The 22,985-nt window shown below is 38.8% G+C and overlaps 1 protein-coding gene across 1 annotated transcript; it reads right to left on the bottom strand.

The window, feature by feature from the left end:
• Positions 1–1,328: 1,328 nt before the first annotated feature.
• Positions 1,329–20,110, bottom strand: LOC117287894 (F-box/LRR-repeat protein 20-like). Its single transcript, XM_033768497.1, has 14 exons — positions 20,010–20,110; positions 14,572–14,630; positions 12,224–12,278; positions 11,439–11,513; positions 10,842–10,936; positions 9,907–10,071; positions 8,515–8,641; positions 7,601–7,675; positions 7,008–7,138; positions 6,087–6,147; positions 5,169–5,213; positions 4,120–4,176; positions 3,287–3,499; positions 1,329–2,020 (listed from the first exon to the last, which is right to left on the bottom strand). Exons 1-14 carry the CDS (start codon positions 20,037–20,039, stop codon positions 1,913–1,915), a joined length of 1,296 nt encoding a protein of 431 aa, XP_033624388.1. The 5' UTR covers positions 20,040–20,110; the 3' UTR covers positions 1,329–1,912.
• Positions 20,111–22,985: the final 2,875 nt, after the last annotated feature.

Below are 22,985 nucleotides of genomic sequence, written 5' to 3'. Positions count from 1 at the left end.
TGTCGTGCCTTTAGATGAAACCAGTGACATGTATGGAATCCACATTCAAGATGTAGAAAATTAGGCTTGCCCATTTTTATATAATTCTATGTTTTTCGTACACACAGTCTCCAACTAAAAGAGCAAAAGATTTACCGCTGATTTACTGATTTACTTAAAAACTTTGTACGAGTTATTTTTTCAATATTTATTGTTTTACAAAAGTCGTGCATCAGATTCGGCACACACTGTTGAAGATGACACAAATTTGTATACAAAACCAGCATGCAATATTTGCCTTTACAAAATCATTTTGTGCTCAAAATCATTTTTCTTTTGTCCAAAAAGATTGAACTACTTCTTCACACAGACTTATGTTTATAAAATTCAACTTCAACTTTGTGCAGTTTTCATATCCCTTCAAACGATAATATTTTCACATGCATTTTGTACGACTATATATGCTTCTGGACAACTTTGTTTATCTTGTATATTTTTAATAAGGGAATGGTGGTGGGTGGGGGGCATGCTTAGTTAGGAGACATGTGTACAGAGAGTTTTTGTCTTAATTGTATTGTCAGTACTTGATCACAACACTTAAAGATGAATATTTATTTTGGTTAACGATGTATGTTAGCACTGTTCACCCAGTACTTCCCGAGTTCTGTGAAAAAAAAATGACAGGCATATTACTTGGTGGGATTCGAACTCACACCATTCACCAAGAGGTTGAGCTGCCTACACCTCACAAGACCAAAGTATGAGGCCCGAGACACAAAAACACACACACTGTTTATGATACATCACTGGTCCACCGTGCTATTCTCATTAAACAAACCATCTGCCAACATGTGAAAAATATCATCAAATTTGATGGTCGTATTTTTTGGAGAAAACACCAAAAATATCAGTTATGGATTTTGAGCACATTTAAACATTTCTGACTTTCGTTTTCGCAGAATCGAAAAAAGCACCCAAGTCTAAAGGGTAAATTTTTGCTCTACAAGACAGACCGAATTCTCCCGACTCTTTTTTTTTCCCGCTCATGATTTCTTGTCAAAGACTACTCTTCTCACTTGGTGTATCTCAACATATGCATAAAATAACAAAGCTGTAAAAATTTGAGCACAATTGGTTGTCGAAGTTGCGAGATAATAATGAAAGAAAAAAACTACCTTGTCACACATGTCACACAAAGTTGTGTGCTTTCAGATGCTTGATTTTGAGACCTCAAATTCTAAATCTGAGGTCTCGAAATCAAATTCGTGGAAAATTACTTCTTTCTCGAAAACTACATTACTTCAGAGGGAGCCGTTTCCCACAAAGTTTGAAACTATCAACCTCTCCCCATTACTCATTACCAAGTAAGGTTTTATGATAACAATTATTTTGAGTAATTACCAATAGTTTCCACTTCCAACGGAAACAGTCAACGTGAAGGTTAAATCCTGATTTGATATAATTCCAATCGTATATATATCCTGTGTGAACACACAATCTCCAATTCTAAACCAAAAATAACAATATTCTATTTAGTAGCATTTTTCCAGGCATGTATAAAAAAAAAAGAGGGACAAAGTTTTAAAAAATCTGATAATATCAGCCACGTGTGGCATATAAGGACAGTCGTCAAGGATGTAGTTCTTAGATTGACCATCCATCTTAAAATTCGACCTATCTCACCAATGACTACCCTATCACATGCCGACTAGAAAATGCAGCTCCCATTCTCCACTCACTTCCCTGTATGCAGGGAAGAACAAACAGCGCCCTCTATCAGCCGATATGAGGTTCACCAGTCTCCCCATGGACGTTAAAAGTACACAGCGATGCACATTATTTAGCAAATTTTCTCTTGTTTAAGGCTTGTTTTTGATTTCAATTACCTCCGGTATCTTGCTGGATCTTGCTGGAGGATGACTGATTTGGTCTTTTAGATTATCGTGCAACATCGACAGTAACGAGGGCGCCCCCCTCCCACTGAGGGGGGCGGCGTAACAGGTGCGAAGTAAGCATGAACTTTTACGTCAGGAAGCTGTGCCTGTTTTGGGTGGGAAGAGGGGTCAAAATAAATTACATTATATTACACAAGGTGACTCTCAAACCAATGTGTTTACAATCTTTGTAATGATTTGGATTTGAACAAGAAAAATTTATTAGAGCGGGATTTAAACCAATGACCTCTCCTGATTAACATGAAGGCGCTCTGTTAAAGGCAGTGGACACTATTGGTAATTGTCAAAGACTAGCCTTCACAGTTGGTGTATCTCGACATATGCATAAAATAACAAACCTGTTAAAATTTGAGCTCAATCTGACATCGAAGTTGCGAGATAATAATGAAAGAAAAAACGAAGTTGTGTGCGTTTAGATTTCGAGACCTCAAGTTCTAAATCAGAGGTTTCGAAATCAAATTCGTGGAAAATTACTTCTTTCTCGAAAACTATTGCACTTCAGAGGGAGCCGTTTCTCAAAATGTTTATACCATCAACCTCTCCCCATTACTCGTCATCAAGCAAGGTTTTATGGCAATAATTATTTTGAGTAACTACCAATAGTGTCCACTGCCTTTAACTGAACTATTTAGCCCCATGTTGGGGTCTCCCTTTTTCGTAAATGAATTAATATAATAGTAATAACCCGTTTTTATAAAGCACTTTTAGCACCCGAAGGACGTCTCAAAGCATTTCCAACATTATTACCCCTGGTCACTGGGCCTTAAATCATTCCTTAAACCATCTCAGCTCCCTGGGGAGTATACAGCCTGTGCCGCCAAATATGCAAAACTCTTCTTTATCAATCACAAGAACAATCTCTGGCCTCACAGGTACCCATTTACCCCTAGGTGGAGAGAAGCAATTATAGTTAAAGGAACACATTGCCTTGGATCGGACGAGTTGGTTGATGAAAAGTGTTTGAAACCGTTTGTTTTTATAGATAATTTAAAATTAGAATATAATGATCCACACAAGTTTGCCTCGAAATTGCGTGGTTTTCTTTTTACTTTGCGAACTAACATGGTCGGCCATTTATGGGAGTAAAAAATTTGACTCCCATAAATGGCCCGAAATAAAAGAAAAACCAGGCAATTTCGAGGCATATTTGTGTAGATCATTGTATTCTACTTTACAACATCTTTCTAACCATATACATTTTATAACAAACGGTTACAAACGCTTTTTATAGACCAACTCGGCCGATCCAAGGCAACGTGTTCCTTTAAGTGTCTTGCTCAGGGACACAAGTTTCACGACTCCCGAACCCACACTCTGCTAAAAAACAATTTGTATAGCCAATCTCAACTTACCCTGAGTCTCCTGATGCCGGCTCGCGTTATCAACTGGCAGTCGTAGAGCTCAATCCGCTGCAAACTCTGACAGCCCATCAGATGCTCTAGCGACACGTCCGTGATCAGGGGGCAGTTGTCCAGCTCGATGACTTGTAGGTGTTCCGTTGCGCAAGCACTGGTTCCAAGGTGACGGATCCCTTCATCTGTGATGAGCTCACAGTGGGAAAAACTCTACACAGAAAACAAGAACAATTTTTAAGGATGCAAAGTTGGCGGGAGATGCACCATGGCTCATTTTCCAAGAGCTGTTCAAGTAAATAATTTGTTTTTACCCAAACACTAATGTGTATCAAGAAGCGCACACTCGGCACTTTCCTCAAGCCCTGTGAACAAAAATTCACAGGGTGGTATTTGAACCTGCAACCTTTGCATTGTAAGAGCAGGGCCCAATTTCATGGCTCTGCTTACCGCCGAGTTCTGCGCTTACGATTGCGATTTCCCGCTTACATGCGAGCGCCAAATTTCTGCGCTAGTCTTGTAAGCGTAGAATGCCTAGTAAAGTGAAGTACGCACGCGCAGAAGCCCAAATTTGCCGCTAACCCCTGAAATACGCTTACCGTAAGCACAGAATTCCCTGCTTCCGTAAGCGCCGGTTCTGTGCTTACGGTAAGCAGAGCCATGAAATTGGGATCAGATGTCTTACCACTAGACCATCGAGCTAGCCAGTTGGCTAAAGGCAGTTTGAATTCTATGGGTTAATAGATATTGGCTTATTTGCATCGGGGATAAAGAATTTAAAAAAATTATTGCTGAAATCATTAAGCGGGAATCAAAGATCAAAGAGTTCCTACCAATTTCTGCATTTTGGGGCATCCATTGGCCATGTGTAACAACGTCGCGTCAGTTATCTGAAATAGAAACATATGTAGCTTTTGTTAATACATCATCAAGAGTACAGACAATATACTACTTTGTGTTGTAGCTGAGCGGTCTAGGGGACCCCACTCAAGCTCTGTGATTAGCAGAGTGTGGGTTTGAGTCCCGGTGTGTCTTAAGGCATGACTCTTCACCATTATTGCTTCACTCTTCCTTCAGATGGGTCATCTCTGCAATCAATGCTCTTACAGTCCTCCATAATTCTCCTACCCCTACCCCTCAAACCACTGCCATAGGAGTTGCAACCTACCAATCCGACCCAACCTCACCACCCCATCTAGCCTTGTTTCAAGGCTCTTAACGCAAGCACCCCGTTTTGAAGTTAGGCAGCATTAACTACACATTGGACAACTGCATATCTGACAGGTCATAGAATGCAACACTAGAATAACAACATTGACACGATACTCTATAGTACTAGCTAAGCTTGGGCGATACCATGATATTATCGAATATCGCGATACTAATTTGGAAACGATTTCGATATCGGATTGATTTGGTTTTAATCGAAATATCGATATATCACGATATACCGCGATATAGATTAAGTATCGCAATATCGCGATGTATTTCCTAGCTGAGACATCTTGCACCCCATAGGTTTGGAGTAAAACCAGAATAATAGGTCATTAGAACACCTCTCTTATGCTTTGACTGTCTCTACTACAACTTTCACTGGGAAGTTGAAGACTGATGATGTCAAATTTAATTAATCGCGGTTATATCGAATATCGCGATATATTGTCAGCGATATATCGTGAATAAAATAAATTGATATCGCCCAAGCTTAGTAGTAGCTAATAATACTGTGATAGCGTGGGGTCGAAGCATGGTTTTTTTCAACCTCGTACAGGTACAACAAAGCCGAAACAGAGCTACACCCAACCCAGCTCAATGCATTGGTTCCTCACTCTCCCGCCACAAACCCGTTAAGTTTCAGTGATCATTTTCATCTGTGTCTTACCAGTGAACATTCTTCAAGGTCCATTCTTTCTAATTCCGAACACGTCTGCAAAAGAAAAATAGAGAAAAAAGGAAGACAAAATAATAATAATCGGAAGTCTTGTATAGCGCCGGTATCCGCCAATGCAGGCGTTCATGGCGCTTGCTCAAAAAATCTGCACCCTAGTCAGCGATATCTTTAAAAAAAAAGTTATAGTCATTATGCTCGTCAAAGGCAATGATTATTTGTGGATGTTGAACAGATGTGTTTTGAGTGCTGATTTGAATGTATCAGTTGTGACAGCTGCCCGGACGTAATGTGGAAGACCATTCCATATCTTTGCTGCTGCAACTAGAAACGAACGCTCTCCCCAAGAGTTGCGTGCCCTGTGTTCTTCAAGGAGAAATTTGTCTGTGCAGAGCGTAGATTTTCTCATGTTGGAACATATGGCTGCACAAGATCACATATATAAGACGGGGATTGACCATTCATTGCTTTAAACACAAGCAAGCCGATTTTGTATTTGAAAAGCACTTACAAAATAAATCTTGGCTAGTTGATTGAGTTCAAACGGTGGCATTTACAAATCAAACAAGACTTTAAAGGTGACTTTTAGAAAACAAAACAGCAGTAAAGACTGGACCATGTCACAAATGGCAATTTACAGGCAACCAGTTTCAGGCAATCTCTAAGAAGAGAAGCCATTCACATTTCATTTTTCACACATTTTGGGGACTGGAATACTATGTTTGCAAACTGACTCATGTGCTAACAAAGTGGTCCTGTAGCAGGCACTGCAGTTCATTGTCTCTCCAAGTTACCGATGAACGTTCCCCTGTGTGACAAGGCCCTATTGTGCGACAAACTTCACATAGCAAGCTTCTTATTTTGTTTTAAAATATTTCCTTACGATTCACATTATTTCCTATGAATACTCACTCTTGCTAATGCTAAGAATCCATTATCTGTGAATTGTGAACAACTGGCTACTTCCAACGTCCTAGAAAAGAAAAATACCAAAATACAAACAGCTCTGTAATCTCAGAAGAAAAGTACAAACTTGACGACCTTTTTCTTTCTTTCTCTCGCCATAAAAAACCCCCGGATAATACCCTCATCACACCAAACTCATTCCCATAACATTTTGAAAAATGTAGCCGAACGAGCTTAAACTGTGTTCAAACGGAGTCAACGTAGTAGCAACTTTCTACAGTTTGTTTATGAAATTCACTGACGGGCTCGGACGGGTTTGATCGGAACAGTGCTCTAGATCTTTGAGCCCGTTAACAATTTCCCGTCCTGCAATTATACGGAGTGACATCGGACTTAAAACATGAAGGAAGTACTATGAATGGAATTGCCGTTCCTGGAACTAGGGACATGCTAGACGTGGTGCGGTCGGTCAGGCGTAATTTTGATGTACGTGTGCAACATAGACCTGGGGCCGATTTCACAAAGATCTAAAATTGATCGTAACTGCAAATCAATCGTAGTTGCTACGCAAAGTGTGATGTGACAATACAAATCACTATGGTGATACTGAAAATTTGTGTTGCGATGGATTGTATTGCTTTGTGAAATCGGCCCCTGGTCCGTTTGTAGCACGTTCATCCCACTTACAGACATACCCAACTCATTACCAGAACTATGCAACTACGGTCACATTATAGACATACCCAACTCATTACCAGAACTATGCAACTACGGTCACATTATAGACATTGTCTGGCCAAAGCTAAACGTTCCAGCCAGACCAAACCCGTTTTACCATTTTCCTAGGGCGCGTTCGGACGTTTTGAGAAACGATTTTGGTGTGACCCAGCCTTTAGCCATCATCGCTGTTCAAGATGGCTGCCTTACCTGAGTTTGAGACAGCACGTACTGAGGGCTACTAGCGTTGCATCAGTGAGGTGTGTACAACTTGATAGACATAGTGACTGTAATTCCCGACAACCTCGTGCCAGTTTCTGCATACCATCATCTGTCAGCAACTGCAGGGGGGAGAAACAATGCTTAGAACCATTACGAGAACAAATAGCATCCCGTACTAATGCTAAATATAGAAGCTAAGTACGCAGATCTAAGACCCAAAAAGTCAAATAATAATTTGGGAAGCTAATCATCCTTAATACAGGCAGCTAAAAGCTGAATTGCGAAGGATGAGGCTACAACGTGTGCAAGAAGCAGGCATGCAAGGGCGTCTTTGGCAGCCAGCCACATCAAACCATAACGACCACGGAGCACAGCCAGAGATCGAAGTGTTTTATTTTCCCGAGGGATGAAAACCGGATGGTCTGGAGAACCTTCGTGGCACAGCAGAGAACCAACGCACAACTCAACTCACGGCCATGGCCGGGTATCGCACAAGGGTCACCTTGGTGAAAGGCGAGCGCTTTACGCACAAGCCAACCACGCCCCCAAACTGACAGAGACATCATTGTTCTTACACTTACCGCACATCCTTGTACATTAAGTGTTGTCAGATGAGGACTGTGGTTTCCTATATGTACCAGTGAGTCGTCTGATAACTGCAAACAAAACCAAACAAAGAGTCTATTGTAACCAGGTATAAGATTTGGTTCTTAGGAAAAAGTAGGACAACTTAATAGCAGTTGGTAATTACTCAAAGTAATTATTAGCATAAAACCTTAGTTAGTAATGAGCAATGGGGAGAGGTTGGTAGTATAAAACATTGTGAGAAATGGCTCCCTCTGAAGTGGAGTAGTTTTCGAGAATTTTCCACAATAATTGTGGAAAATTATTTTGATTTCACCCTGTCAGATTTAGAATGTGAGGTCTCAAAATCAAGCATCCAAAAGCACACAACTTCGTGTTACAAGGGTGTTTTTTCTTTTATTATTACCTCGCAACTTCGACGACCGAATGAGCTCAAATTTTCACAGGTTTGTTATTTTATGCATATGTTGAGATACACCAAGTGAGAAGAATGGTCTCTTACTTAGTAACAAGCAATGGAGAGCTGTTGATAGTATAACACATTGTGAGAAACGACTCCCTCTGAACTAGCGACGCTTTTGAGAATGAAGAAATTTCCCACTCAAATATTGAACCATTTCAGGCCTGAAGCCTTTTAGGCATCTGAAAGCACATACATTTATGCAACAAGGGTGTTTTTTCTTTCATTATTCTTTTGCAACTTTGATGCCAATTGAGTCAAAATTTCAACAGATTTGTTAGCTGTTGAAGGACAACTTCATTACCAAACTCATATCTTATTTTTTTGTCAGTTGAATTTAATAGTATAAGACGTTCAGAATTAGGGACTTTCTCTATTTTTGTTGACATGGGAATTCTCCGAAGTAGGGACTGTCCCTAGAAAATAGGGACAGTTGGAAGATACGCTTACCAGATGGCAACCTTTACAGATGAGCAGAGCTAGCCTGGGACACCCTCTGACCAGCGCTTCGATGCCGTTGTCCGAAAGACGGTCACACCACGATACATGGAGATTGTTAAGATTCGGGCAACCATCACTGAAAAAAATAAAAATAAAAAAATAATCAATTTTAAAGCACAAACTTAATTGGTAATTAGCAATGGAGAGCTGTTGTTGGTATAAAACATTGAAGTAGCATAGTTTTGAGAAAGAGGTAATTTCTCACTCAAATAATAATAGACACAGCAGCTGAAGCCTTTTATTAATGCATCTGAAAGCACACAAATTTGTGCAGCAAGGGCTTTTCTTTCATCATTCTCTTGCAACTTCAATGACAAACTGAGCCCAAATTTTTCATAGAAGTTTTCATCATCATCATCCTTTGTCCGTGTATCGAAGAGTAGAAGCAGCTTTGATGAAACGGTGCCAGGTTGCTTTATCCCTTATGAGTTGCTTTAAATTGAGAGTCGTGTCTTTGGTGACATAATTGTCTGTTGTGTTGTGCATATATTTGGATACACCAAATGAGGATACTGGTCTTTGACAATGAGCGCATTAGATTGAATAATGTCTGGTACAATGACTTGCTCACATTTGAATTCCTCAGATTTATAATCGAGACAGTTGCCTCTGTGATTAGAGGCAAGCGTTTGCGTAATTATGTACGGTGAAAACCCATACACAATTCTGATTGTTATACCGCGGTAACAAACTGTGCAGTTTGATTGGTCAAGAACCAATCATGTGACGCGCAACAAAAACGCATGTTACATGGCTCGACGGGCCGGGTAACATGAAAAGTGATGTACACCAGTGTACACACAGACATAAAGAACCTAGGTTTTTTATGTCTGTGGGTGTACATCACCTGGATCGTTCCCAGCGTTGGTCGATTTCTAGCGCTAGTGAAACAACCGCGGGTTCGAGGGAATTGTTTCTTGTTCGTCTGCTCATTAAACAATGAATAGTCCGTCGTAATAATGTTTGAAGATGACAACAGAACTTCGAGAAGAGGAATAACAATTATACAAAGGTATAACAAAACAATTGTTGCACGCTGTGATTGAGGTCCATGGGTTTTGTACACCCTCGAGGGGAAATGGCACCCTCGGCTTCGCCTCGGGTTCCATTTCCACCCATTGTATAATGGGTGTATGGCACAATGGTACCAGGGTTTGCTCATCCTGGAGGTTGCTATTCAAAAGCTTGCCCCTTATCACGTGGCATAGCAACTGTCACGATAGTCAGAGGAATTCAAACTCAAGTGGTGACTTAACGTCATTGTACCAAACACTATTCAAATCTAACACGCAAATTGGCTTGTTATCAAACAGGTCCAGTGCCTTTAATTCAGGAGCATACCTTAAGAACTTGAGTGCCTGGTCTGTGATGGATGTGCAGGAATCTAAATTGAGTTGACTGAGTTTGCTACTGTACTTGCTGAGGCTGATTGCTGTCTTGTCTGTGATCTTCTTGCAATCGCTCAAATTAAGCACCTCTATATTTTTGCAATTCTGTGCAAATGTGCTGTGGGAAAAGAAAAAGAAATTGTAATAGTAATAACAATAACAGTCGGTTTTTACATCACCTAAAGGACTTCTCTAAGCGCTCCAACATGATTACCCCTGTTCACTCGGTCCATTATAATTCATTCCTCAAACCATCTCAGCTCCTTGGGAGTCGCATACAGCCTGTGATACAATCATGCGCTACTAAGCTAAATCAGCCACTAGAAACATCTCTGCCCCCACAAGTACCCATTTACCCTCGAGTGGAGAGAAGCAATTATAGTTAAGTGTCTTGCTCAAGGACACAAGTGTCACGACCGGGACTCGAACCCACACTCTGCTGAACAGAAGAGTTCGATGCTCTTATCCGCTCGGCCACAACACCCCAAAGAATGGGATGGGCTAAGACGGTAATAACTCTCTTAAGCCAGGGGTGGATTTCTTATCTCGAGGGTAGGATGATAGCCTTAAGCTTTTAATAACTCTAAGACTAGTCCTAAGCAGATTGCCAGTGACTCTTTCCTTCAGAGCCTCAAAAATAATTGCTGCGAAGGAAAGGGGATCAAAACATAAACATGAGTCACTCCAAACGAGCGCCGGAAATCTGTTTTCAATAAAATATATTTTCTCCGGCCTGATGAAACATGGCGCGGCTTGAAAAATTTGGGGAAAATTTGAAAAAGCCTGAATTCTCGCAATAGCTGGAAAACTGGCATCCCTAGTCCTAAGTTAGGACTTTGTTTGTGAAATCGACCCCCAGACTTATATCCAACAAAAGCATAGACTTACTTGAGAGCGTCATCTGTGACACTCTGGCAACCGCGAAGGCTCAGATCTTTCAGGAAGCCCCCACAACGTTTGGAAATATTTTCTACGACTTTACCCTGAAAACAAAAAACAAGAAAGGTTTAATAGCAGTAATAATACTTGGTTCTTACACAGCGTTCATTATCCTAGCAGCTAGATCAATGCGCTTTACAAATATTATATTAAATCCATTTCACCTCAGGTGGATCACACAAAGACTTTTAAAAGTCTTATCTCAAGTTGGTCCTTACTTAGGACTAGCCTTAATTTTTTTTATATCACCTAGGACTAGTCCTAAGTTAGGACCAGCCTAACTCTTTATCAAATCGCCCCAGGCATACTAGACTGTTCTTCAAGCTTTCTCAACTCCCTGGGGAGCATACAACCCCAAGCTGCTTATTGAAAGAAAAAAAAAAAATAAAAAATAAATAAATAAATAATAATACTAATAATAATAACTCAAGCAGTACTTTCTGCTAAACAGTTTTATGAAATTGGGCCCTAATCTTGGTGCAGTCTGGCTATCCTCACCCAAAGATTGATTTCTACGAATGTTAAATGACGCCTGGACTCACTCACCTCTACATCTGTTTGGAAGTTAAACAAGTCTACTTTCTGCCAGTTACTGCCGTCTAGCGCAAGTTGATTCCAAGCCTGAACAGGAAGAGAGAGAGAGAGAGAGAACAAAATGAAACTTCATTTAAAGACACTGGACACTATTGGTAATTGTCAGAGACCAGTCTTCTCACTTGGTGTATCTCAACATATGCACAAAATAACAAACCTGTGAAAATTTGAGCTCAATCGGTTGTAGAAGTTGCGAGGTAATAATACAAGAAAAAACACCCTTGTCACACAAAGTTGTGTGCTTTAGGATGCTTGATTTCAAGACCTCACATTCTAAATCTGAGGTTTTGAAATCAAATTTGTGGAAAATTACTTCTATCTCGAAAACTATGTCACTTCAGAGGGAGCCGTTTTTCACAATGTTTTATACTACCAACCTCTCCCCATTGCTCGTTACCAAGTAAGATTTTATGCTAATAACTATTTTGAGTAATTACCAATAGTGTCCACTGCCTTTAAGACATTTAAGAATATTACTTGTTGTCTTTAACTTTTCATGTCAAGATTTCGGTGTAGCAACAGTATTCTCCAAGGAAAAACGACTACTTTAGAACCTCCAAAAATTTTACGAAAAATAATATCACAGCTTGGCTCGGAAAGTGTTTTTGAATGCACCGACCCGATATTATTCACAAGTGAAATTGCATGCCAATAAGGAATTCCTCAACTGAAGTATATTCTGCAATCAGAATCAGTTAGGAAAAAGAATGAAACTGAATATGTACATTTATACATACCTTTGAAACCTGGGCACATCGACACAAGCTGACGACATCCAAGTATGAAAATATCCTGTGAGAGAAGCACAAAAAAAAACATTTGAAAATGACAAATTTTCATTTTCCAAAAGCTACTTCCATTTGAAATATGTAGAGCCTAGATCAGAAACTTTCGAGGGGGGCAACAAATTTCAACTTTGTGAGGGCAGGGCCATTTTCATTTTCCTAAGGGCACTTCCATTGGAAAATCTGTAGAGCCTCAGATGAGAAACTTTCGAAAGGGCACTGAATTTCAAGGTTGAGAGAGCAGGGCCGTTTTCATCACCCAACAGGGCACTCACTTTGGAAAATCTTGAGATAGAGCCTACATGTATGCGAAGCATTTGAAGGGGCACCCAATTCCAGGCCGAGGATTTCAGATTCAAAATTGTATGACAATAAAATATATTTTGTTTTTCAAAGAATCATAGTCTTTATTCCAGACCGTCTAGCTAGCCACAAGTGGCTACAGTATACTTTACCAATGTCCATAGCCTCTGTTAGGCCAAGTTCTAAACTTGAGGTCTCGAAATCAAATTCGTGGAAAATTACTTCTTTCTCGAAAACTATGGCACTTCAGAGGGAGCCGTTTCTCGTCATCAAGAAAGGTTTTATGCCAATTATGTCCACTGCCTTTAAGTATTATTTTCCCAGACATTTTACCTGGCAAAGCTGTGTTCAAAATCAACAATTTTAGCCATGTCTTGGCATGGTTATCATCGTACTGACTCAAACAAACAATTTCTGAATGGTTGAAATAAAAATGGCACCGAAACAGCACCTAAATTCTTAACAATCCAAGCTAAAAGAGTCTTCAGTGGTGCACGTGTGTGCTCCCGTGCATAAATTTACATTGTGCGTGTTGTTCATCTTCAAAGCTACACTATGTACGCATTATTCGTCCCAAATTGCCATCATTCCCTTCAAAGGTTTAAAGGGACACTCGACAGGTTTAAAGGGACACTTGACGTGTACGGTCCGCTTGGGTTAACCTGATTTGCAGGCAACTAGTTCCAGGCAATCTCAATGAAGAGTCACACATTTTATTTTCCCCTTTAATTTTACTTGGGAATCGTAAAACATTGTTTGAAAAATGACTCATGTGCTATTGAAGTGGTCATTGTACATGTAGCATGGCACTACAGTTAGTTGCGTTCAAGCTGCCTACAAAAGGTGCTCGTGTGGCAAGGCCCTAAACCAAAATGAATATTCTTTATCCCTGATGCAAATTTAACAACTAACCATTTGCAGTGCCCGCTGCTAAAACATAGGATTTGAACTGCTTCCTAGCTACTGGGCAATCTCGGTAGTTTAGTTGGTATGACACTGCTCTAGAATTGCAAAGGTTGTGGGTTCGAATCCCACCCGAGTAATGCCTGTGATTTTTTTCACAAAATTCTGGAAAGTACCGAGTATACAATGCTTTTAACATGTTGGTGTAATGAGTACCAAAATGAATGCCCTTAAACATGTGAAAACATCACATGAGTATTTCTACACAGTTGTAAACCCATTTATGCTATGATCGTCAGGGGGAAAAAATGGAGGAGAAAAATCCAGTGTAAAAAGTATTAGCTTTTGTAAGAATAATATGCAGTGTGTAAAGCAAATCCTCTTCAACAAACACAAGTGGAGGCTTGATTAGAAGCTTCTTGCCTGATGTGGTTCAAATGCAACCAGGCCAATTGGGCTTTCTCTGTCATTTTCCGACAAAACCAAAACGGCCTAAAATTTAATGCATTTGAATTAATAAAACAATTTTGCCTCTTCAGTTGAAACCGTTCACTCAATTTCACTTTAAAGGCAGTGGACACTATTGGTAATTGTCAAAGACTAGCCTTCGCAGTTGGTATATCTCAACACATAAAATAACAAACCTGTGAAAATTTGAGCTCAATCGATCATCAAACTTGTGAGACATGAATGAAAGGAAAAAACACCCTTGTCACGCGAAGGTGTGTGCGTTTAAATGGTTGATTTCGAAACCTCAAGTTCTAAATCTGAGGTCTCGAAATCAAATTCGTGGAAAATTACTTCTTTCCCGGAAACTATGGCACTTCAGAGGGTGCCGTTTCTCACAATCTTTTATACCATCAACCTCTCCCTATTACTTGTCACCAAGAAAGGTTTTATGCTAATAATTATTTTGAGTAATTACCAATAGTGTCCACTGCCTTTAAAGGGTAGGCCTAACGCATTTTGAGAAATTTACTTCTGATTGTGGTATCAAAAAAAAGCTGACAAATAACTTTCTTGAATCTCTAAAAATAAGAAACTATAATAATTTGGGCTTTTGTTTGATGGATGTTCTCAGTGGATGAACTCACCTTAAAGTGTCCTCCTTTGGAAGTTTCTGGTTGATAAGACATTCATCATCCCGCAGGAGCTGTAATAAGAACAACAAAACAAAATTTACTTTTAAACAGGAAAAAATATAAAACTTCAATACAAGGCTTGAAAAGGTTTTTTTGAGCCCTGTGGCACATCCCTTTAATGTACTGAGGACGGCCATCCATCTTGCTCATTTAATAACAAGCCTCTTCAATCTTGTCCAAGGCAACAAAAATCTGTTAAATGGATCAGAGCTCTTCAGAAGTCAAGTCAATTTTTAGACAGGGGATTAAGGAGAGCGTATCTTAGGAAGAGTTGCGGCAATTATTGGTTTTTGTATCTCCTATACTTGCTAAAGTGCAGCCTGTAAGTAGATCTACATGTAGATGTACGATGAACATCTCAAAAACAATAAAATAAGTCATATAATATAAATTCACAACCATCAATGCTTTGTAGATGGGGTACAACAAAAAAAGTCTAACTTTGGCCAAATTTGAGAAGTTTATGCTTTCACTTAGGCTATTGCAGACAAAAAAAAACCTTCCTATTTATGAATACAATTAGTACCTAATTCACTCAAGTTTGTTTACAATTATTTAGGCCTATGGGATCCAGAATTGTCTCACATCGATTTTAAAAGCTTTCAAGCTCAAAATGTGTAAAATACACATTTTGTGCAATGTCTCTCTCAACAATTATTCAGAAAATGTTGTTTTAATTTCAAATTTCTTTCGATGATTACTAGGCCATGGAACTTTAATGTTTTGTTTCTATTTTAAATCTGCTATGGTGCTGTTAAGCCCACCAGGAACATAAGAGGCATACAAAATACCAAAAACAATTTTGCAATCGTCCAAAAACATCCCTGCATGGACAATCACTTGATCAAATCATTGACGTGGCTGTTGTGACAGGGTGCCGAATGTTGCGAAAATTCTGGGCCTCTAATACAAAACATTAAACTTTAAGGCTGGTTTTTTAAATATGCAAATGATTGTGTACGTTTTAATGGGCTTGCCTATAAATGCTACTACACACACTTGGAAAGTGAAATGTAATTCTACATCATATGTGACCATGCACTAAACAACATGGACAATTGTGCAGTGTCAGTGTCAGTCAAATCCACATATTGGTATTAGTTACAGGAAATCAAAATAAAATGGTGGTGACAATAATATTTACTTTTTTTTAATAAGAAATAGGCCAACCCCAAAAAACATGCCACAAATAGGAACATAAAATGGCTTTTAAACGAAGGCTGTTGCTCTGACAAGGCCTTTGCATTTTGAAGGCTGGCAAGCATCGCAAGTGTTGAATTGCAGGGCATTAGGTTTGTTATTTTCAATGCATTAAATGTTAAGATGAGAAGACTGGTATTTGACCACGACCAAAAGTGTCCAGTGCCTTTAACACACTAATTTTTACAACGTCTTGGACTTTGAAGACTAAGCACCCATAGCTCCAAGTGGTATGCGTTGATTTCGTCCTCTTTTGGTTTCATCCATCGGTATGTCCCTCGACGCACGTCAACCTTACGGCCGTGAGCTTAATAATGTAAGCCAAACTTCATCATTGACGAGATAACGAAATTACAGGCCTAATTTTGCAGATCACTGAACCCTACTGCTGCAACTTGATATGTTAAATACCAGTAGTACGCAATCAGGCAATTCATTGACCTTAGTGTCGAAACACAAGCCAGCCGCATTTTCGTATTGTAGCTCTGCCTGGCAAAATGTGATGCTGAGTAACTTTGCTGAAATTCAAGCAGTGGTGAGCCAGTTAAAATTACATACATTTGGCTCTGGTACATTGTACAGGTCTGCTTCTGAAATCTGAGTAAACTTGTTCGGGCCAATTAGTGAGTTACCCAAACTTGTGAATTTATGGGGTTTTTTAATTATGGAATTCACTGACGGAAAGCTGTTGTTGTTTTTGTTGTTTTTATGACAGAATTCCAGGTTAAAGGGAGGTGTAATGTTATGATGACAGCCCATTCATGGAGCTTCTTTTATAGCACAAATGTAACTATAGGCGTGTCACCTAATGGCTGTAGTACAATACTGTGATCAAAGAAAACCATCATGTAGGTGGGTTCAAATAACTGTTCACGTCACATAATAATTACAGTGTAACATTATAAGAAAAACACAGAGTGAAGAAAACACCATGATGCAGATCCCACATTCACATTGGTCAACTACTGGGTTAACATTTTTTATTCAATCTGAAGGATAACTGGTTATTACCTTATGAACTATCAAGTGCCAATCCCTGAATGTTTTGATAGCCAACGTTGATGAAAATCAACCCAAACTAATGACGACCGCTAAATTAGATTACGCTCAAGATAAAATTGCTTTGGTCATATCCAAGTCATGTGTTATTAATTGGTTTATCTGTTGAACACAACTAAAACGCAGCACCCAATTTGTCTTTTGCTGGAAAGATTTTGACATGCACGTAGTTTTGTTATAAATGAAATACTTGATTGAATTCTAGTCAACGGGGGCACTTCAGTTGGAATAATTTACGAAGGATGCTTTAAAGGAACACGTTGCCTTGGATCGGACGATTGGTCTATTAAAAGCGTTTAAAACCGTTTGTTATGAAATGCATATTGGTTAGAAAGATGATTTGAAAGTAGAATATGATCCACACAAGTATCACTCGAAATTGCACGGTTTTCCTTTTACGTCGCGAACTATCACGGTTGGCCATTTATGGGAGTCAAAATTTTGACTCCCATAAATGGCAGACCGTGTTAGTCGACAGGGTAAAAAGAAAACCACGCAATTTCGAGGCATATTTGTGTAGATCATTGTAATCTACTTTTACAATATCTTTCTAACCATACATACATTTTACAACAAACGGTTACCGAACGCTTTTCAAAGACCAACTCGACCGATCCAAGGCAACGTGTTCCTTTAAAGGCATCGGACACTATTGGTAATTACTCAAAATAATTATCGAGTAATGATACTCAGTATAAACAAATGTAGAGGCGTACTGACTGCTTAGCTGTAATTCTGTATCAGTGATGCTACTCATGCCGAACTCAGCTTGAGATGTTGTGACCACAGGTTTTTGCAATGTTTGTTAGAAATTTGTTTGTGCCCTGATCATTTTGTAGATCGATGGTGCTGAGGACGACTACAACCGCACTGACATGACTGAGGCTTGATGGGCTTGAAATTAGTCTGATCCCTATTTAGTACGGTGAGAGTCAGTACTAACTGTTGTGAATTGTACACAAGGAACATGACAAATAACAGCAACATCATACAGTCTACAAAATTGTTCTTCTGATTAAATAGTCCTAGATGTTAAACTGGCATCTAGGCCTATATCAAATTTAATATATATTTTATCGGTGCGATACCCGCTGCCAAAACACAGGATTCGAACTGCCTCTAGCTACCGGACAATCTCGCTAGTCTAGTTGGTAAGACGTCACTGCCTTAGAATTGAGTAATATCAAGTAATATGCATGTGATATTTTTTCACAGGACTAGGAAATTACTACAGTGCTAACACACATCGTTGTATGGGTAAAAAAACAAAATTAATATTCTTCGCGAGATTGCAAAGATGATTGTGCCTCTCTCTGATCTCATGGTTGCGATGTTTGCGACCCCCCCCCCCCTGAGTCTAAGAATCGTCAATCTGGTCTCAGAGACGTGGTTGCAATGATCGCAACCAAACTCAATTTTATAAAGCAGAAAATAAAAAAGCAGTTCGTTTTAAAAGCAGAAAACACTGAGCTTGACAAATTTCTTTCCTAAGCTTACAAAAATAAGGTTACCAGCCAAACCACCACATCACAAGTACACTTTGTGACTCGTATCCTGCTCATTTTTGCTTAGTAGCAAATAGTTGTTAAGCAAAATGTTCTTTAAAAAGCAGCCGTATGAAATAGGGCCCTGGAGTTAAAACCCCAATTCGGATAACTAGGGGCCTATGGTCTCAGAAACCTAGTTGAGATGAATTATACATATGTAACCCTCTGGGGCTGATTTCATTTAGAGCAAAGATCGATTTTAGCTGTGAATCTTAAAGGGTGGCTGCAGTGTTTTTTTAAATAATTTAAACGATTCTTTTTATGTATTTATTTTTTATTAAATGCGCAAGTATTTTAAAAATGGTTTTCAAGAGATAAGGGGAACCCACCCCGCCCCTAAAAGGGAGCATAAACATGACGTCATGTCGGTAACCTGAGCCGTAAGGCACCCTGGCTGTGTGCATATAGAGACGTGTGCACTGTGTGGCCTGGTACCTAGGCGCGTGAAGTTAAGGACCAGACTCTTTTTCCCGACATGACGACGATGGTAGGGGGTGGTAAAAATGCACAAAAGGGGGGGGGGGGGGGGGGGGGGCATGACTTGTTCGCTAATTGCGCAAGTGAGATATTGTCGAGAAAAAAACAAAACACATTTTATTGATGTTCAATACATATATCAGAAATAGGCCTAAGTGACAGCAAAATTAACTGTTTTATTTTAATTCACTGCAGCATCCCTTTCATTGCTTAGCAAAGAGTGGTGGTGTCAACGTACAATCAAGACAATATATGGCCAGGATTGTAGTTGTTGTGTAATCCAAATCCTATGGTCTCATTCCAAGATGTTGTCAGTGTGGAGGCATGTTTTTCGCGACTAGTGATAGTTATTATTTTGATGTGATGATTTTAATTTTGACAATGCGGTAGACCTCCGATCTATGGTTTGACTTATGACTTTTCCACAAACATTGCAAAGTTAATCCTTATTTTGTTTAGCCAAATGAAAGTGGACTAGTGCTAGACCCAGTATAGTGACTGGAAGAGTGCTGTACTCCTTAATTTTTTCCTCACATCATATGATCTGCGGAAGGAGAATAGCAGTGCACAGGTGCACGCCACAGCTATGACCAGGTCACGGTTGCATGATGGTATTAACAAAATTACCATTGGTAATTTTGTTTGATTGTTTTTTTTTTCTTCAAAAATAAAAACAAAACATTACTTGTTTTCCATGATTTGAAATATTTGTGTGAACAGGTTGAGTTTCTCAAATCAAAAGCCAATAAAACAAATGTTACCACTACCACACCAGCCAAAAAAGGTAAACAAAAATGAATAAACAATGTTAACAATCGTTATTAATATTATCCATTTGTTTATGATGTCTAACAATGACCAAATATAGCAAAGGAATGGTGCTAATTTGTTTACAATGAAATTGGGTCACCCAGGTGGCAATATAAAAGGAACAAAAACACTTCGTACGTCACGGATTTGTATTCAAATCTAAAACCTGGGCCTGGGGACGGGACAGACGAAACGTAAATTTTAAAAAGGGGTTCAAAACAATTCAGATTTTTACCATAAAATTATCGTTTCTGTGCCTAAAGAGAACAGTGTGAAATATAAAGGATCTAATCTTACCTCACTGCGACTTCTGATGCTGTTACTCATCGTTCAAGGAGAGAAATTCTTTTGAAAGTTTTGGTTTTCGTTGCCTCACAGAGACGAGCTGCGAGACGGAGATCATTATATTCTGACAATGGCTTAGTTAAAAACATTGGGGCTTTAAAGACGACGAATTAGACGGATGAGAAACTCATTCTGATTGGTTGACCATTCCTAGGCTTGGAGGTCTTTTTGTGGCTATTTACGAAAAGACAATAAAGCATAATTCCTAAAAAATACCACAAACATCACAAACAGTATTTTACGTGAAAAATTATGTAATTTGTTCATTTAATGGTATAATATGATGAAAAATTTACGTGAATCTATGTACAGGTTAGACACATGATTGACCAATGGCGTGGCAGCTCGACTGTACGTGAACAAAACAGCTGGATACATTTATTTACGTTTTGATAGGATCACGCGCGCTTGCGCAACAAAAAACTTCCGGGTTTATTGATTTTGGCGGGAGATCCAAAGAAAGGAAGTGTTCGCAGCGCGCCAAAATGAGAATATTATTCAACAATAATTGTAGTACAATAATCAAGAGTTTTTGGAAATCTCTTCGGGTAACTGAAATTTCTAAGCATGAATTTAATCATATTTTATTTGTCTAATTAATCTTATTATAGTTTAGGGGAACATTATGATGATGTTGGACTTATCAATAATTCAACTCGGTTCAGCAGTCCAAAATTATTATTATTATTATAAGCTATAGAGCATTTCACTGCTTTAGTACGTATAGGGGTGATGCACTAGCTTGTGAATCCATGGAGGCTGCGCCTACAGTGCACAATTCTATGGCAGTTTCCAACCAATAATGTAGTCATGTACTCAAAAGAATAAATACTGCACGTCCAAACTGCAACTTAAAACAAATACAACAGGTTCTTGCATCAAAAGAACAATTAAGTCATAAAATGCCTTTACAAATCAAGATCTTACTGTAGTAAGACTACACACAATTTACAACATAACATGACACGTACCAGAATAAGCTCGATGACACAAGACAACTAAACAAAGACAAAAGCAATTAGAAAGATTGCTAAGGAGGTATAATACCGAAAATATAGAATTGAGTCCGCAACAGTCAACATTGGATTGACCTAAAAACTGGCCAATCCCCGCTCAAGAGCCCTTAAGCCATTTTCACACTACTATAAGTATATTTCCCAGGGAAACCCCGCGATAATAACGGCCCAGCCCTTTCACACTTGGACATGTTGGATCACTTGACCCTGATCTACATCAGTGGGCCAAATGTGGAATTGCCACCGCTGCACTGGTGTTGGGGTAAGCAGTAGGTTAAGCCAGGCCCAATTTCAGAGCTGCTGAAGCAGCAGATATTGCATTTAACATGTGTCTGCTATAGCAGATGGACAGCCGAGGACACCAGTCAGACATTGTAACATGTGACATGGTATTTTAAAATAAGCATATTTGTGCTAATTGCTTCTACAACTAAGCAGCTAATGATATTAGGCCCTGGGGTATTTTCGAAACATTCGACCAGAACCACGTGGAAGCCGGGGTAACCATGGGTTTAAAAAAAACTCCCAGGCAATCCACAAGGCTGTATGCGATCCACTGGGATAAGAGATACAGGGTAGAAATGGCTTCAGTAATAAATTAAATACAGGGAAAGGATGTGAGACGACGATCGAATATACCTAATTTGACAGTTAGTTTTATTGCTCTTTTATTAAGAAAACCAATTCATTTCGAGTATTTCAGATATTTACAAACAATTGCATGGACGTACGTGTTATCAGTATTAAACACATTAATATTAATGGCATTAGGCAAGAGCAAGTCAGATTTTAATTTTGTAGCAATTTGTAATCAAAGTAATCAGGCGATCTCGTTGCCTGTATTCAAAAGCCTCCTCAAGACATTTCTTTTTCCCCACCCATCCTAGTTTGTTTGTTTCTCTTTTCTTTTGTTGTCATAGTCTCATGTAAAGCGCTCTGTTCTCCGTAGAGCGCTATATAAATGTTTCATATTATTATTATTATTATTTATTATAAAGCACAAAGAACATTGGATGCATTAATAGAGCCTAGAATGAGTAAATAGACTTAGCCAGATCTTTGAATGTTTGTAAGATACACTTACTCACTCACTCAGTCGACACAAGTTGTCGTGTTGCAACATGTTTGAGTTGGGCTCAATGTCTGACATGCCACACGTAAACTCTATCCTGCATACAACTGATTACCACAAGACATGATATTTGGTCCCCAGAAATAAGTATGACAACTACTAAATAGGCCTACATATATGTATGCATTGTGTAGGCTTAAACAGTCTTCTTAGGCTATTTTAATAAAAGTTTTCCAGATTTTCCAAGGGAAAACAAATCAGACTAAAGTAGGAAAAATATCATGCCTGAAGATATGTTATGGGTATTCTTTAGTTTTTGTAATTAACTAAGTTCTAAAAGTAACTAAGTTTTCTAGTTCTGAGACATATTGGAAGTCAGTCTGGTTGTAATATGTAACGAGACAAATTTTAAAAAAGTAGTACAATTAATGTTCTCAGTCTTCCAAAATCAATGTATGAGAGATACAAAATGTAATTTCTTCTCTTTATGAATAAAAAAAGTAAAGTGTAATCTTATTTACAATAGCAAAAGAGATTATTAAAAAATTAAGAAAACAAGATTTATCAGTAGTTAATAATGCTGTAGACCTCCTTCAGTTTGGATGTACTCAAAGTCGTTGAGTACAACTCCCAAATCTTATGTAACAAACAATACACAAATTGCAGGTAATTTTGTTTACGAAAATTGCTATTTTCAAGACAAAATATTGCAGTAACAGCAATTGCACAAACATTAGCATACACTTTATTTTTTACACATGTGAGATATTTACACAAATCGAATACAAAAATCATGAAGCAATTTGTGGCCTTAATAAACAAACAAACAAACAAACACCA

This window comes from Asterias rubens, chromosome 3, assembly GCF_902459465.1.
Source record: "Asterias rubens chromosome 3, eAstRub1.3, whole genome shotgun sequence".
NCBI classification, from domain to species: domain Eukaryota; kingdom Metazoa; phylum Echinodermata; class Asteroidea; order Forcipulatida; family Asteriidae; genus Asterias; species Asterias rubens.
This window is presented reverse-complemented; position numbering and strand designations above follow the sequence as displayed.

What these genes read in the sequence shown, in the direction of transcription:
- LOC117287894 (XM_033768497.1), bottom strand. Translation starts at nt 20,039, where the DNA reads ATGAGTAACAGCATCAGAAGTCGCAGTGAG. An exon ending in CCAAAGGAGGACACTTTAAG is followed by an intron (nt 12,279 to 14,571) that starts GTGAGTTCATCC and finishes CTTCTCTCACAG; the next exon opens with GATATTTTCATACTTGGATG. An exon ending in TTAATGTACAAGGATGTGCG is followed by an intron (nt 7,139 to 7,600) that starts GTAAGTGTAAGA and finishes TCCCCCCTGCAG; the next exon opens with TTGCTGACAGATGATGGTAT.